This window comes from Phascolarctos cinereus, unplaced genomic scaffold (genome assembly GCF_003287225.1).
Source record: "Phascolarctos cinereus isolate Bilbo 61053 unplaced genomic scaffold, phaCin_HiC Scaffold_5;HRSCAF=322, whole genome shotgun sequence".
Lineage (NCBI taxonomy): Eukaryota > Metazoa > Chordata > Mammalia > Diprotodontia > Phascolarctidae > Phascolarctos > Phascolarctos cinereus.
In genome coordinates this window covers 287,790,079-287,801,664 of record NW_027555958.1, presented here as the reverse complement: position 1 = coordinate 287,801,664, position 11,586 = coordinate 287,790,079, and the positions used below count along the sequence as shown (strand labels likewise).

The 11,586-nt window shown below is 44.4% G+C and overlaps 1 protein-coding gene across 1 annotated transcript; it reads left to right on the top strand.

The window, feature by feature from the left end:
- The first annotated feature begins 2,274 nt into the window (after window positions 1–2,274).
- On the top strand, window positions 2,275–10,748 carry MRPL38 (mitochondrial ribosomal protein L38). Its single transcript, XM_021002616.2, has 9 exons — window positions 2,275–2,417; window positions 2,536–2,715; window positions 7,675–7,803; window positions 7,880–8,088; window positions 8,380–8,452; window positions 8,674–8,719; window positions 9,063–9,221; window positions 9,433–9,569; window positions 9,833–10,748. Exons 1-9 carry the CDS (start codon window positions 2,351–2,353, stop codon window positions 9,967–9,969), a joined length of 1,137 nt encoding a protein of 378 aa, XP_020858275.1. The 5' UTR covers window positions 2,275–2,350; the 3' UTR covers window positions 9,970–10,748.
- The last annotated feature ends 838 nt before the right edge of the window (window positions 10,749–11,586 follow it).

The following is an 11,586-nucleotide window of genomic DNA, read 5'->3' as shown; positions in this document are numbered from 1 at the left end:
ATCTTTTCGCTGAGATGTAAAACTGTCCAGTCTGCCCTTGGGTCCCAGTGCAGATACTATGGGGTACAACAGAGCCATTGCTGTAGCAGGAATGCTGCTAAAAATAATCTTTTTTTTTTTTTTGCCTAGGCAATGACTTGTCCAGGGTCACACAGCTAGTAAGTGTTTTGTGTCTGAGGTCAGATTCGAACTCAGGTCCTCCTGAATCCAGGGCCGGTGCTCTGTCCACTGCACCCCCTATAATGAATTTTTTTAAAAATTGAAAGTCAAAATCTTCTGGCCTTCCAAAGTTAATAAAGTGTTCTTCCAAGCCACTGGGAAAAAGAGGCAAAGGCTGAGGCTAAGAAGAACTTACTCTTCTACCCCACAAACAGGTGCTTCTTAGGTTGATGATCTTTGGCTCGAATGTTTACTCTGTGCTGACAGATATTTGAATTCCTGAGTTCTGAACTAGCTCCTGGTTTTATACAATCCCCCAACCCAGAGAATGACCAAATTTAATCAGCTAATCTGAACACACTTTTTATGCAATGTCACTTCAGTTGATCAAGGACTTTTATTTCACTTAGTCAAAAGCCTATAAGTGATTCACTACAGAAATATTCTCACTTGGCTGTCAGGACTTAATATCTTCACACTTACATTAATGGGAAAGGGTGATCTGATTTACTCAATCAAAACTTTCTTCTAGTCCCCAACCCTTTACCTGTGTATTGAGATGCAGAATTGTTCTGAAATTACAGAAATTCCCAAATGGAGATGGAATACTACAACACAATCTTGTCCCATGTCTCAAATCACAAAAGATTAAGAAATTTATCCAAGAAATGGATATAAACATGCTTCAGTAACACAAGAGCTTCCTTGAAAACCTGGGGGCTATAATGAAGGTTCGACTTGGGAAAATGAATGTTTATCAAAGGTATGCTTAATATTCAAAACAATAAAAGCGGTTTCATGATGAATTAAACAATGTCTAAATCTTGTGAATTCAGTGCCAAATCATGAAAAACAAGTTTTTTGCAAAGGAAGTCATTATATATTAAAGGGTTTTTTTTAATTTTTTTATTTTTTTTAGGGGCAGCTAAGTGGTGCAGTGGATAGAGCACTGGCCCTGGAGTCAGGTGGACCTGAGTTCAAATTTGACCTCAGACACATGATACTCACTAACTGTGTGACCCTGAGCAAGTCACTTAACCCTAACTGCCTCGCAAAAAAAAAAAAGTTTTTTAAAATAAAAGTTACAAGGTTTATTGAATTATTCAACAAATTTACTTACTTTTCCTCCAAGTAATTAGCACATCAATATAGTTCTGTCCTAACATAAAAACATAAATTCATAACATCTCTCCTATACACCCCCTCGAGTCTCTTTTCTGACACGGAAAACACACCGGTGCAAGCCCTCATCATCTCACGCCTGGACTACTGAAATTGTCTTCTCACTGGTCTTCCCTGTCTTGTCTATGCCAATCCAATCCATCTTTTACTGAGGCCAAACTGAGCTTCCTAAAGTGCAGGTATGGATACCACCAACTCCCTCCCACCCTCCACTTAATAAACTCCATCAACTCCCTATTACTTTCAGGATCAAATATAAAGTCCTGTTTGGATTTGAAAGCCTTTCATGACTTGGCCCCTCTCCTGCCCTTCCAGTCTTCTTACACCTAATTCCCCTCCACATACTTTTTGCGCCCCCTTTGTTGTCCCTCCCAGCGGACTGGACATTTTTACTGATAGTACCCCATGTACAGAATTCTTTTCTCCCTTCTTGTCTCTGCCTCCTGGCTTTCCTCAAGGCCCAGCCACAAGAAGAAGCCTTTCCATATCCCTCTTAATGCTAGTGCTTTCCCTCTGCAGAAGAGTCCAATCGAGCCTGTATATATCTTGTTTGTACGGGGTTGTTGGCATTATCTCCACAATTAGATTGCAGGCTCCGTGAGAAGTGATCTTTTTTGGCCTTTCTTTGTATCTTCAACGCTTGGCATAGGCACTTAATAAATGCTAGATAACTACTTATCTCCTTGCCTGGAACACGGCAAATGCTTAATAAATGCTTGTGGATTTCAATGGACTGGGCTGGGTTATTTGAGGGATGGGAGGGCAATAAGGAAATCTATGAGGTTGGGGAGAGGGCTGACATGGGGGGAGGAAGCAAGCAAGGCTCGACACCCGAGTCAAAGACTCTGCCCCGCCCCCTCCCCGTTAGCTCACAGCCTCTGCGGCCCGCCCCGGTGACTTAGGCGGTCTGGGGGCGGGGCCAGGCAGGCGGGGCCTCTCCGCTCAGGGAACGCAAGAGCCGCCTCTTTGGGGTCCTGGCGGCAGCGCTAACGCTGCGGCCCTAAGGAAGATGGCGGCGCCCTGGTGGAGAGTCACGCTGTACGGAACGCGGAGTGCCCGCGGCTTCAGCACTGCGGGTGAGGGGCCGGGATGGGGAAGGGACGAAACGGGGGCGAGGTCGGGATCGAAGTCGCGCTCTCTGAGCTGGACCTAGGCTTTCCGCCAGTGACTCGATGGTTCTTTCCGCCCCATTAGCCGTCCTGAGCCGCCGGTCCGCCCCGCTGGGGCCCATGCCCAATGAGGACATCGACGTGAGCGAGCTGCAGAACCTGGAGAGGTATCGCAGTTTCGACCGCTACCGGCGCTACGCCGAACGCGAGGCGAACGCCCCACACTGGTGGAAGAGCTACCGCGACTACTTCCGGCAGCCCTCAGGTGCGCTAGGGCGCCTCTGAATCTCCTTCCTGTCATCGCGAGACCTGCCCGGTCCCGCCCCGCGCTCAGCCCTGGTCTCTGCGCCGTCCCCCGTCACTCCACCCTAGGTAGAAGGAGAGCTGGGTGTCCAGCGTTCCAGCCAAGTCTCATTTTGCAGATGAAGAAATTTGGGTCTACCTGGAGAGCTGCCCCAGGGCACGCAGAGAGGGTTATTTTTCCTGAAAATATGTAGATGGTAATCTTATCTCACTATAATCTTAGGCAAATGATTTCACCCCTCTGGGCCATCAGTTTACGCTTCTGCAAAAATGGAGATAATAATAATTATCATAGCCAACATTTATATAGCGCATATTTATGCACCAGGCAGTGTGCTAAGTGATTTACAATTATGATCTCATTTGATCCCCGCTACACTCCTGGGAGTTAAGTGCTGTTTTTATCCCTATTTTACAAATGATGAAACTGAGGTCTGCCAGGAGAGCTGAAGAGTTTCACCCAAGTGTACCCAGATGGTGTTACTTTTCCTGAAAAAAAAAATGGAAATTATAATTGTATCTCACCATAAACTTGGGCAAATGATTTCACCCCTTTGGGTACCACGTCTGTAAAATGGAGATGATAATAATAATAGTTAATGTTCTTTATATCACTTAAGTGTGTGCCAGGAAATGTGCTGAGTGCTTTACAATGGTGATCTCACTTGATTCTTACAACACCCCTGGAAATTAGGTGCTGTTATGCTCCTCATTTTACAGATGGGGAAACTGAGGCAGTGGTGAAGTGACATTCCAGAGTCACACTTAGTATGTAACCTGTATTCTTGGAGGGAGTACCCAAATCAAGGAGATCAAAGATGGGAGAATCAAATGAATGTATATAAAGCATACTAGAGATCTCAAATCGCTGCCCCAGTATCAGTTTCTGCTATTAGAGTTATTACTATAATTAATACTGCTGACTTCTTGGTGTAATGATAAATGTAGGAACTAAGGCGGGAATACCAGTTTTTTACTCTTTCCTAGATGTGATCCTGAGCAAGTCATTTTGTTTTTCTGAGCCTCAAACTTTCCTCTTTTGTAAAATGGGGAAGATAATCCTTGGACTACTTAATTCATAGGGTGGTTGCAAGGAAAGTGCTATGTAAAGTCTTCAAACAGAACATATTACTATCACTGAACTCTTTATAGTTAAAGTTGCCATCACTCATGTCACCATTTCATTTAATGCTGACATTAACCCTGTGAAGTAGGCAAATATCATTTCATCCCATTTTACAAAAGAGGAAACTAAGGTTGTGAGAGCAGTACATTTGTGCAGCTTGCCCACATCTCACAGATAACAGGTAGTGGAATCCAGGCTAAAACTGGTCTCTCAGCTTCAAATTCATTGATTTTGTTTTTAAAGCTATTGATATTCCTTGTGTGTGTTTGGTTGTTTTGTTTTGTTTTTTAATACCGCCATCACTTTCTAAGACTTCCCTTTTTCATAGGACACTCCCTTGTAACAGAGGTACAATTAAGCAAAACAAATCAATACTTTGGCCATCTGAAAATACACCTAATCTGCACCACCACCTTCCTGCTCAGAAGTGGAGACATGCTTCACCATGAGTCATCAGTTTATACAGGTCGTCCGTAGTATCTCAGAATCCATGTTTGTTATTCTTATGGTTCAAAAATATTCTGTTCCATTCATATAGGCAGCTGGGGGTTAAAATGCGTAGAATAAATGAGCTTGGAATCAGACAGTCCTGAGTTCAAATCCTGCCTCAGACACTCACTAGCTGTGACCCCTAGGCTTAATCTCTATCTGCCTCAGTTCCTTACCTGTAAAATAACATCTTCCTGAATGGGATTTTGTGAGAATCAAATGAGATAAAATTTGCAAAGCTTAAAGTGATGTGCTGGGCCTGGAGTCAGAAAGACTCATCTTCCTGAATTCAAATCCGGCTTCAGATACTAGTCACGTGACCCTGGGTGAGTCACTTAATCCTGTTTGCCTCAGTTTCTTCATCTGTAAAATGAGATGAAGAAGAAAATGGCAAAGCACTCCAATATCTTTGCCAAGAAAACCCCAAAAGGGGTCAAGAATCAGACATGACTGAACAACAACATGAAAGATAAGGTTGACGTGGGGAGAAACGAGTCAAGGAAATTGGTTAGGAGGCAGTAATCTAAGGGAGAGATGATAAGGGTCTGAAATGGGGTGGTGGCTATGTGAGTAAAGAGAGGAGCCTGGTGTAAGAGATGTTGTGAAGGCAGACTTAGCAATGCCTTGCATATGTGTGGTGTGAGAGAGGGATACCGAGCTTGGGGACCTGGAGGAGTGGAGGGGTGGTGGTGCTCTCAGCAGAAATATGGAAGTTTGGAAGTAGGGTAGGTTTAGGGGAAAGGTAATGAGTTCTAGATGGGACATCCAGTCCAGACATTGTTGGTGTAGGGCTGAAGCTCAGAAGAGCAACTGTGACCAGATATTTAGATGGGAGATCTCTATGTAGAGATGACAGCTGATGAGATCAGCAAGAGAGTATAGAGAAGAGTCTGGGATAGAGCCTTGCTATATATACGCCTTAGTGGGGCCTGCTATGCTTGATGATCCCAAAAAGGAGACTAAGAAGGTAGGAAGAGAACCAGGAGAAAGAAGTGTCAGGAAAACTGAGAGAGGAGAGAGTGTCCCGGAGAAAAGACTGATTGTTGTCAGTATCATGTGCCCGGAGGGGTAAAAACAAGAATGAAATGAGAAGAGGCCCTAAGATTTGGCGATTAAGAGATCATTAGCACCTTTGGAGAGAGCAGGGGGTTCCAAGTCTTCTGAACTGTCGAAAGATGGGAGGACTTCAGATGCTGAACGTGACATGCGTGATTGGACATAGCCAATGTGGGGATTTATTTTGCTGGACTATGCACCTTTGTTATGGGGGTTTTCTTTTTCTTTTTTTCAATTGTTCATTTGGGGAGCAATGCAAGGGAGAGATAATACATGCTTATAGAACAGGCCTGCACAATATTGAGGGCCACCTACAGCCTGCCAAAAGATTTCTGGTGGCCTTGAAAATGCAAATACCTCAGCAAAACTGACTATGCAAAGTTCCCTTAGGGCAGGCCTGCACAACATAGGGCTGCCTTGTGCCCACCAAAGGATCTCACCCTGTGAAAAATGTAGAGAATGTAAAACAGGCTGTATGTTGTGCAGGCCTGTTAGAGAAGAATTTTTTTTTAAATAACATGGAAGGAACATGAAAGGAAAAGGAGTAGGAGGACAGCTTGGGGTAAGGAGAGGGCATTTAATTTGGAGTCATGAAAATTTAGGTTCAAATCTCTTCTCCTGGAATGGAAATTCCAAAGGGCCCTATGGAAGGGGCTGGTAGAGCTCAGGTGGGTGTTGGATTGGACTGAGGTAGTTGAGGCTGAGGGAGGGCACAATGGAGGCTGTGTAGTGAGGTAGTTTATTCTCATGGATTCAGGAACACTGGGGTTTGGGAGAGTAAAAAGGGCTAGGAGTTTGCTACCATACGGGGAAGAGTCTAGGCAGAGTAGCAGTAGATGGGACAGCTCCAGTGATGATGGCATGGGAGTAAGTCACTCTCAGTCTTGGGTATTTCCATAGGCTCTGCAGTTTGTTCAGCCATTTCCCTGCCTATGGGCACACCCTTTTCTTTCAGTCCTTTACTGCTGCTTCCGGGGCCATCTCCAGTCGTCCTGATCTATATCTGGCCACTGGACCCAGATGGCTGCAGAGGAGAAAGTGAGGCTGGTGACTTGGCACAGCCCTCCCTCACTGTAATCCAATTCACTTGCATGTCATAGCATCACCTCCCTAATATCATGGTCCTCTTCCAAGAATGAAGGACACACAGCAACGGCAACAGAAAGTGCTGTTATAATTATTTATGTAAAAATTGAAAAACAGCTCATGTTTTCCTTTGGCCTTCTTGGGGCATTGCCTTTTCTCCTCTACCAAAGCCGCTTCCTCATTCCCCCATTTGAGGAAACATAGGCCTCAGCTGGAATGTGCTCCCTGTCCCTTTCATTCCTCCATCCCCCACAGCTCCCACATAATTTCTGCTGATGTCCCTGGCCGGGTTGCAGAACCACTGCCGGCATCTTTATCATATCACACGGAGATCAGAGCTGGGGCCAATCTGGGAGCTCATCTAGGCCAAGCCCGTCAAGTTACCCAGGACGAGACTGATCCCCCAACGGGGCGAGTGACTTAATCTGGCCCATGCCTACTGACTGGCACTAAAGTTTGGATTTTGAGTAAGCCCTCTCCTCTCTGGGCTTCAGTCTGTTCCTCAGTAAAATGACAGTGTTATACTACATGATCTTGAAGGTCACTCCCATTTAGTAGTATCAGGATACTTTTCTAAAATATATTTTTATTTACATCATTAAATATTTCCCAATTATGTATAAAAAAGTATTTAATATTCATTTTTTAAAAAATTTTGAGTTCCAAATTCTCTCTCTCTCCTTCCCACTCCTCCACCTCTTGCAATGGCAAGCAATATGATAGCAGTTATACATGGGAAGTCATGGAAAACATAGTTCCATATTAGCCATGTTGCAAAAGAAAACAGACACACACACATAAAGTTTTTAATCTTCCCTCAGAGTTTATCAGTTCCCTCTCTGGAAGTGGATAGCATTTTTCATCATATGTCCTTTGGAATTGTCTTAGATCATTGTCTCAATCAGACCCACAGTTAATTTTCCTTACGATATTGCTGTTACTGGGTACAAAGTTCTCCTGGTTTTGCTCACTTCTCTTTGCATACGTTCACATAAGTCTTCTCAGGTTTTTCTGAAACCATCAGGATACTTCTAAGGTTGCTTCAGTTTTGTTTTGTTTTTTAATCATGTTAATGTGTAAAAAGTATTTTAAGCCAAAAAGAGTTGGGAGAATGGGCCAGGCATGATATAAATCTCTACCCTCATGGACCTACCTTTCATCCAGATCCCAAAGATAAAATAGATATTGGATTTCCTCCCAGCAAGATACACCAGAGGCAACAGGTCCTTGAAAGGAAGAAGATCCTTCGGGAGAACCGGACTAGGATGGAGAAGGCTGCCCATCCCCACAATGGTGAGTGCTGTTTCAGGGATCAGGGATGAACCCATTTCTCCAGGTTCACCTCCTCATGTGCTTCTCCTCTTCACAGTCTTGATCCCACTGGAGGAGGTGAAGGCTGATTGGGAGAAGACTGTTGGCCCTTACCATAAGAAGCGCCTGGCTGAGTACTATGGCCTCTACCGAGACCTGTTCCATGGTGCCACATTTGTGCCCTGGGTCCCCCTGAATGTTGCTTACAATCTGGGAGAAGAGCTGATGATGCCCGTGTTCCAGGGGAATGAGGTTACCCCGACAGAGGTAACCTGTCCTCATCCTACATACACACATGCCTTTCCTACCTCCTGCTTCAGTCCCAGGGTGTCATGGTTACAATGCCTCAGGGATGTCTTCATGCATAGTGTGATGTGAGGTGTGTGGTTCAGAGCAATTTAAAGACATGGAAGCTCTGCATGCTTAGAATCTTATGATCCTGGCTCTTATTCACCTCTCCGGTGTCCTGCCTGCCTCTCTGCGATACAGTCTGTGCCTTGGACTGTCTTTATTCCCTGTGAGCTACTGTAGCCTCTTTCTACCTTTTCTCTTTGCCAGGCCACTAATCCCCCAGAGGTAACATATGAGGCAGAAAAGGATTCATTGTGGACTTTGCTGCTCACCAATTTGGGTATGTACCTTTGGCTGGACAGGCCATTATCCCTCCTTTCTTTGCTGGGCCTCTGGTATCACTGAACTGTCCTGCAAACTAAAGTCCTGAGAAGTGGAGGGGAAGTGACAATAAATAGGATAACTCCTAGAGTTATCCCAGCTAGAAGGTCCACCATTGCAGAGCAGCAGACCCCATGTCCATCCTATGCTCCACAGTAAGCAGCTTCTCTTTGTACGCAGACGGACACTTGCAGGAACATGATGCTGAATACATCCACTGGCTGGTGTAAGTGTAACGGGGTGGGGTTTGGGAGCCATGAAGTGAGATGTGGAGAAAGAAGGGTGCGGTGGAGGGAGAGACATTTCTTCTGGGTTCTGATTCGAAAATATGGGTGAAAATCCAGTTCTGTGAATAAACTTCTACAGAGGGATAATGTCAGTGGCCAGGCCATGAATATGGGACTTTGGGGGTGTTGGCGAGGGGACATATGCCACTGCCTAACACCTCTGTTTCTGCACATACTCTGGAGGGAGCTAGTGTGAAGATGGGCTGATATGCCACCTCCCAGAGTCTTGGCATTGGAGAGGGGTTACCTGTGAACAAGAAACATAATTTCCTTTCTAACTAGGACCAACATCCCAGGCAGTGATGTGTCTGCAGGACAGGAGATGTGCCACTACCTCCCACCCTTCCCCTCAAGAGGAACTGGATTTCACCGGTTCACTTTCCTCCTTTTCAAGCAACACAAGTCCATCGACTTTTCTGAAGATGCCCGTCCCACACCCTGGTAACTTCTCCTCAGAGGCCTCACCCTGGGTGTCCCCAGAGTGATTGAGCCTTGTTCTTAGCGACCTCTGAGCTTTCTGAAATTTGATTGGAGGGATGGGGAATGTGCTGGGCAGAACTGCAGAATTTTTTTCTAGAGTAGGATCTAGGAGAGGATGAGGCATCTGTAAGACTGCTCAACCTTTTCAGATTCTTTCATCTTCTCTTTGTAGTTACCGTCTTGCTTTGAGAACCTTCCGCACGTTTGATTTCTATAAGAAGCACCAGGACTTCATGACCCCAGCTGGTCTGGCGTTCTTCCAGTGCTGCTGGGATGACTCTGTCACCCACGTCTATCACCACCTGCTCAGTAAGTGGGACAGCGTAGACTCAGGGGAGGGAGTCAGTGCTCTCTCTGTCCGCTGCCAGGGAGCAATATCCCATAGGGAAAGGGGTACAGGAGACCGTACTGCCACCTAGCCTGCGCAAGCTGGCCACTGGTCCATGGCCCCTGCCACATCATGGTAGGAACAAGGAGGAAATCTGGGGGTTTCATAGGATGCCTTCTCTGGGGAAGCTTGGGACTAGTGGGGGTGGAGAGCATCCTCCTGAGCCCATTCATCCATTTTACAGACATGCGGGAACCAGTGTTCGAGTTTGTACGTCCACCCGCCTACCATCCCCCACAGAAAAAGTTCCCTCATCTGCAGCCACTTCGATATTTGGATCGATACCGAGACAGCGATGAACCCACCTATGGCATCTACTGAAGAACTGAGTCATCCAGGTGTACAGGATACCTGGAAGGAACAAGGTGACCCCTTAGAGTCACCCTGGCCTGCTTCATTTTTCAAGGACAAAACATGCAGTAGATTAGAGGCTCCCAGCCATCAGCTTCCTGGGAGCTCTACCCTGAGTCTGTTATCCTGTCTGTGCTTTTCTTGTATATCCAGTGTTTTGGGAGTGAGAAGAAACTGTAGGATATCTAAGTCAGAGAAGGTGAACCAAGGTGATTTTGGATATGCAGCATGGTATAGTAGATAGCTGACTTTAAAGTCAGCACAGTTTGGGTTCAAATCTCATGTACTAGATGTATCACACAAGCCTCTCAGTGTTCCAGGCAATAGTCTTCTCCCCCTCCTCTCAATATTTTTTATTTATTTCATTAAATATATCTCAATTACATGTATAAAAATTACCATTCTATTTTTTTTTAAAATTTTGAATTCCAAATTTTCTCCCCTCCTCCCCCGTTGAGAAAGCAAACAATATGATGTAGATTATACATGTGGAGCCATGAAATATATATTTCCGTGTTAGCCATGTTGCTAAAGAAAACACAGACTCCCCCCCCCAAAAAAAACCAAGAAAAATGAAGTAAAAAATGTATGCTTTGATTTGCATTCAGATTCCATCAGTTCTTTCTTTAGAGGTGGATAGCATTTTTCATTATTAAGTCCTTTGGAATTGTCTTAAATCATTGTATTGATCAAAATAGCTAAGTCATTCACAGTTGATCATCAATACGATATTGCTGTTACTGTGTACAGTGTTCTTTTGGTTGTGCTTCCTTCACATTGTATCAGTTCACATAAGTCTTTCCAAGTTTTTCTGAAACCATTCTGTTCATCATTTCTTTTTTTTTCTTTCTTTCTTCTTTTTTTTTTTTTTGCTAGGCTATGGGGGTAAGTGACTTGCCAGGGTCACACAGCTAGTAAGTGTCAAGTGTTTGAGGTCAGATTTGAACTCAGGTCCTCCTGACTCCAGCGCTGGTGCTCTATCCACTGTGTCACCTAGCTGCCCCACATCATTTCTTATAGCACAATAATATTCCATCACAATCATATACCACAACTTGTTCAGTCATTACTCAATTGATAGGTATCCCCTCCATTTCCAATTCTTTGCCACCACAAAAAGAGCTTCTATAGATATTTTTGCACATATAGATCCTTTCCCTTTTTCTTTGATCTTTTTGGGATACAGACCTAGTAGTGGAATTGCTGGGTCACCAGGAACAGTTCCAAATTGCTGTCCAGAATGGGTGAATCAGTTCACAACTCTACCAACAGTGTATCAGTGTCCCATTTTTTCTATATCCCCTCCAACATTTGTCATTTGCCTTTTCTGTCACATTAACTAATCTGATAGGTGTGAGATGGTACCTCAGAGTTGTTTAAGTTGCATTCCTCTAATTAATAATAATTTAGAGCATTTTTTCATATGATTGTAGATAGCTTTTATTTCTTTTTCTGAAAAATGCCTGTCAATATCCTTTGACCATTTTATCCATTGGGAAATGACTTTTATTCTTACAAATTTGGCTCAGTTCTCTATATATTTGAGAAATGAGGCCTGTATCAGAGAAACTTGCTATAAAAATGTTT

What these genes read in the sequence shown, in the direction of transcription:
- MRPL38 (XM_021002616.2), top strand. Translation starts at nt 2,351, where the DNA reads ATGGCGGCGCCCTGGTGGAGAGTCACGCTGTACGGAACGCGGAGTGCC. An exon ending in CTACTTCCGGCAGCCCTCAG is followed by an intron (nt 2,716 to 7,674) that starts GTGCGCTAGGGC and finishes CCTTTCATCCAG; the next exon opens with ATCCCAAAGATAAAATAGAT. An exon ending in GGCTGCCCATCCCCACAATG is followed by an intron (nt 7,804 to 7,879) that starts GTGAGTGCTGTT and finishes TCCTCTTCACAG; the next exon opens with TCTTGATCCCACTGGAGGAG.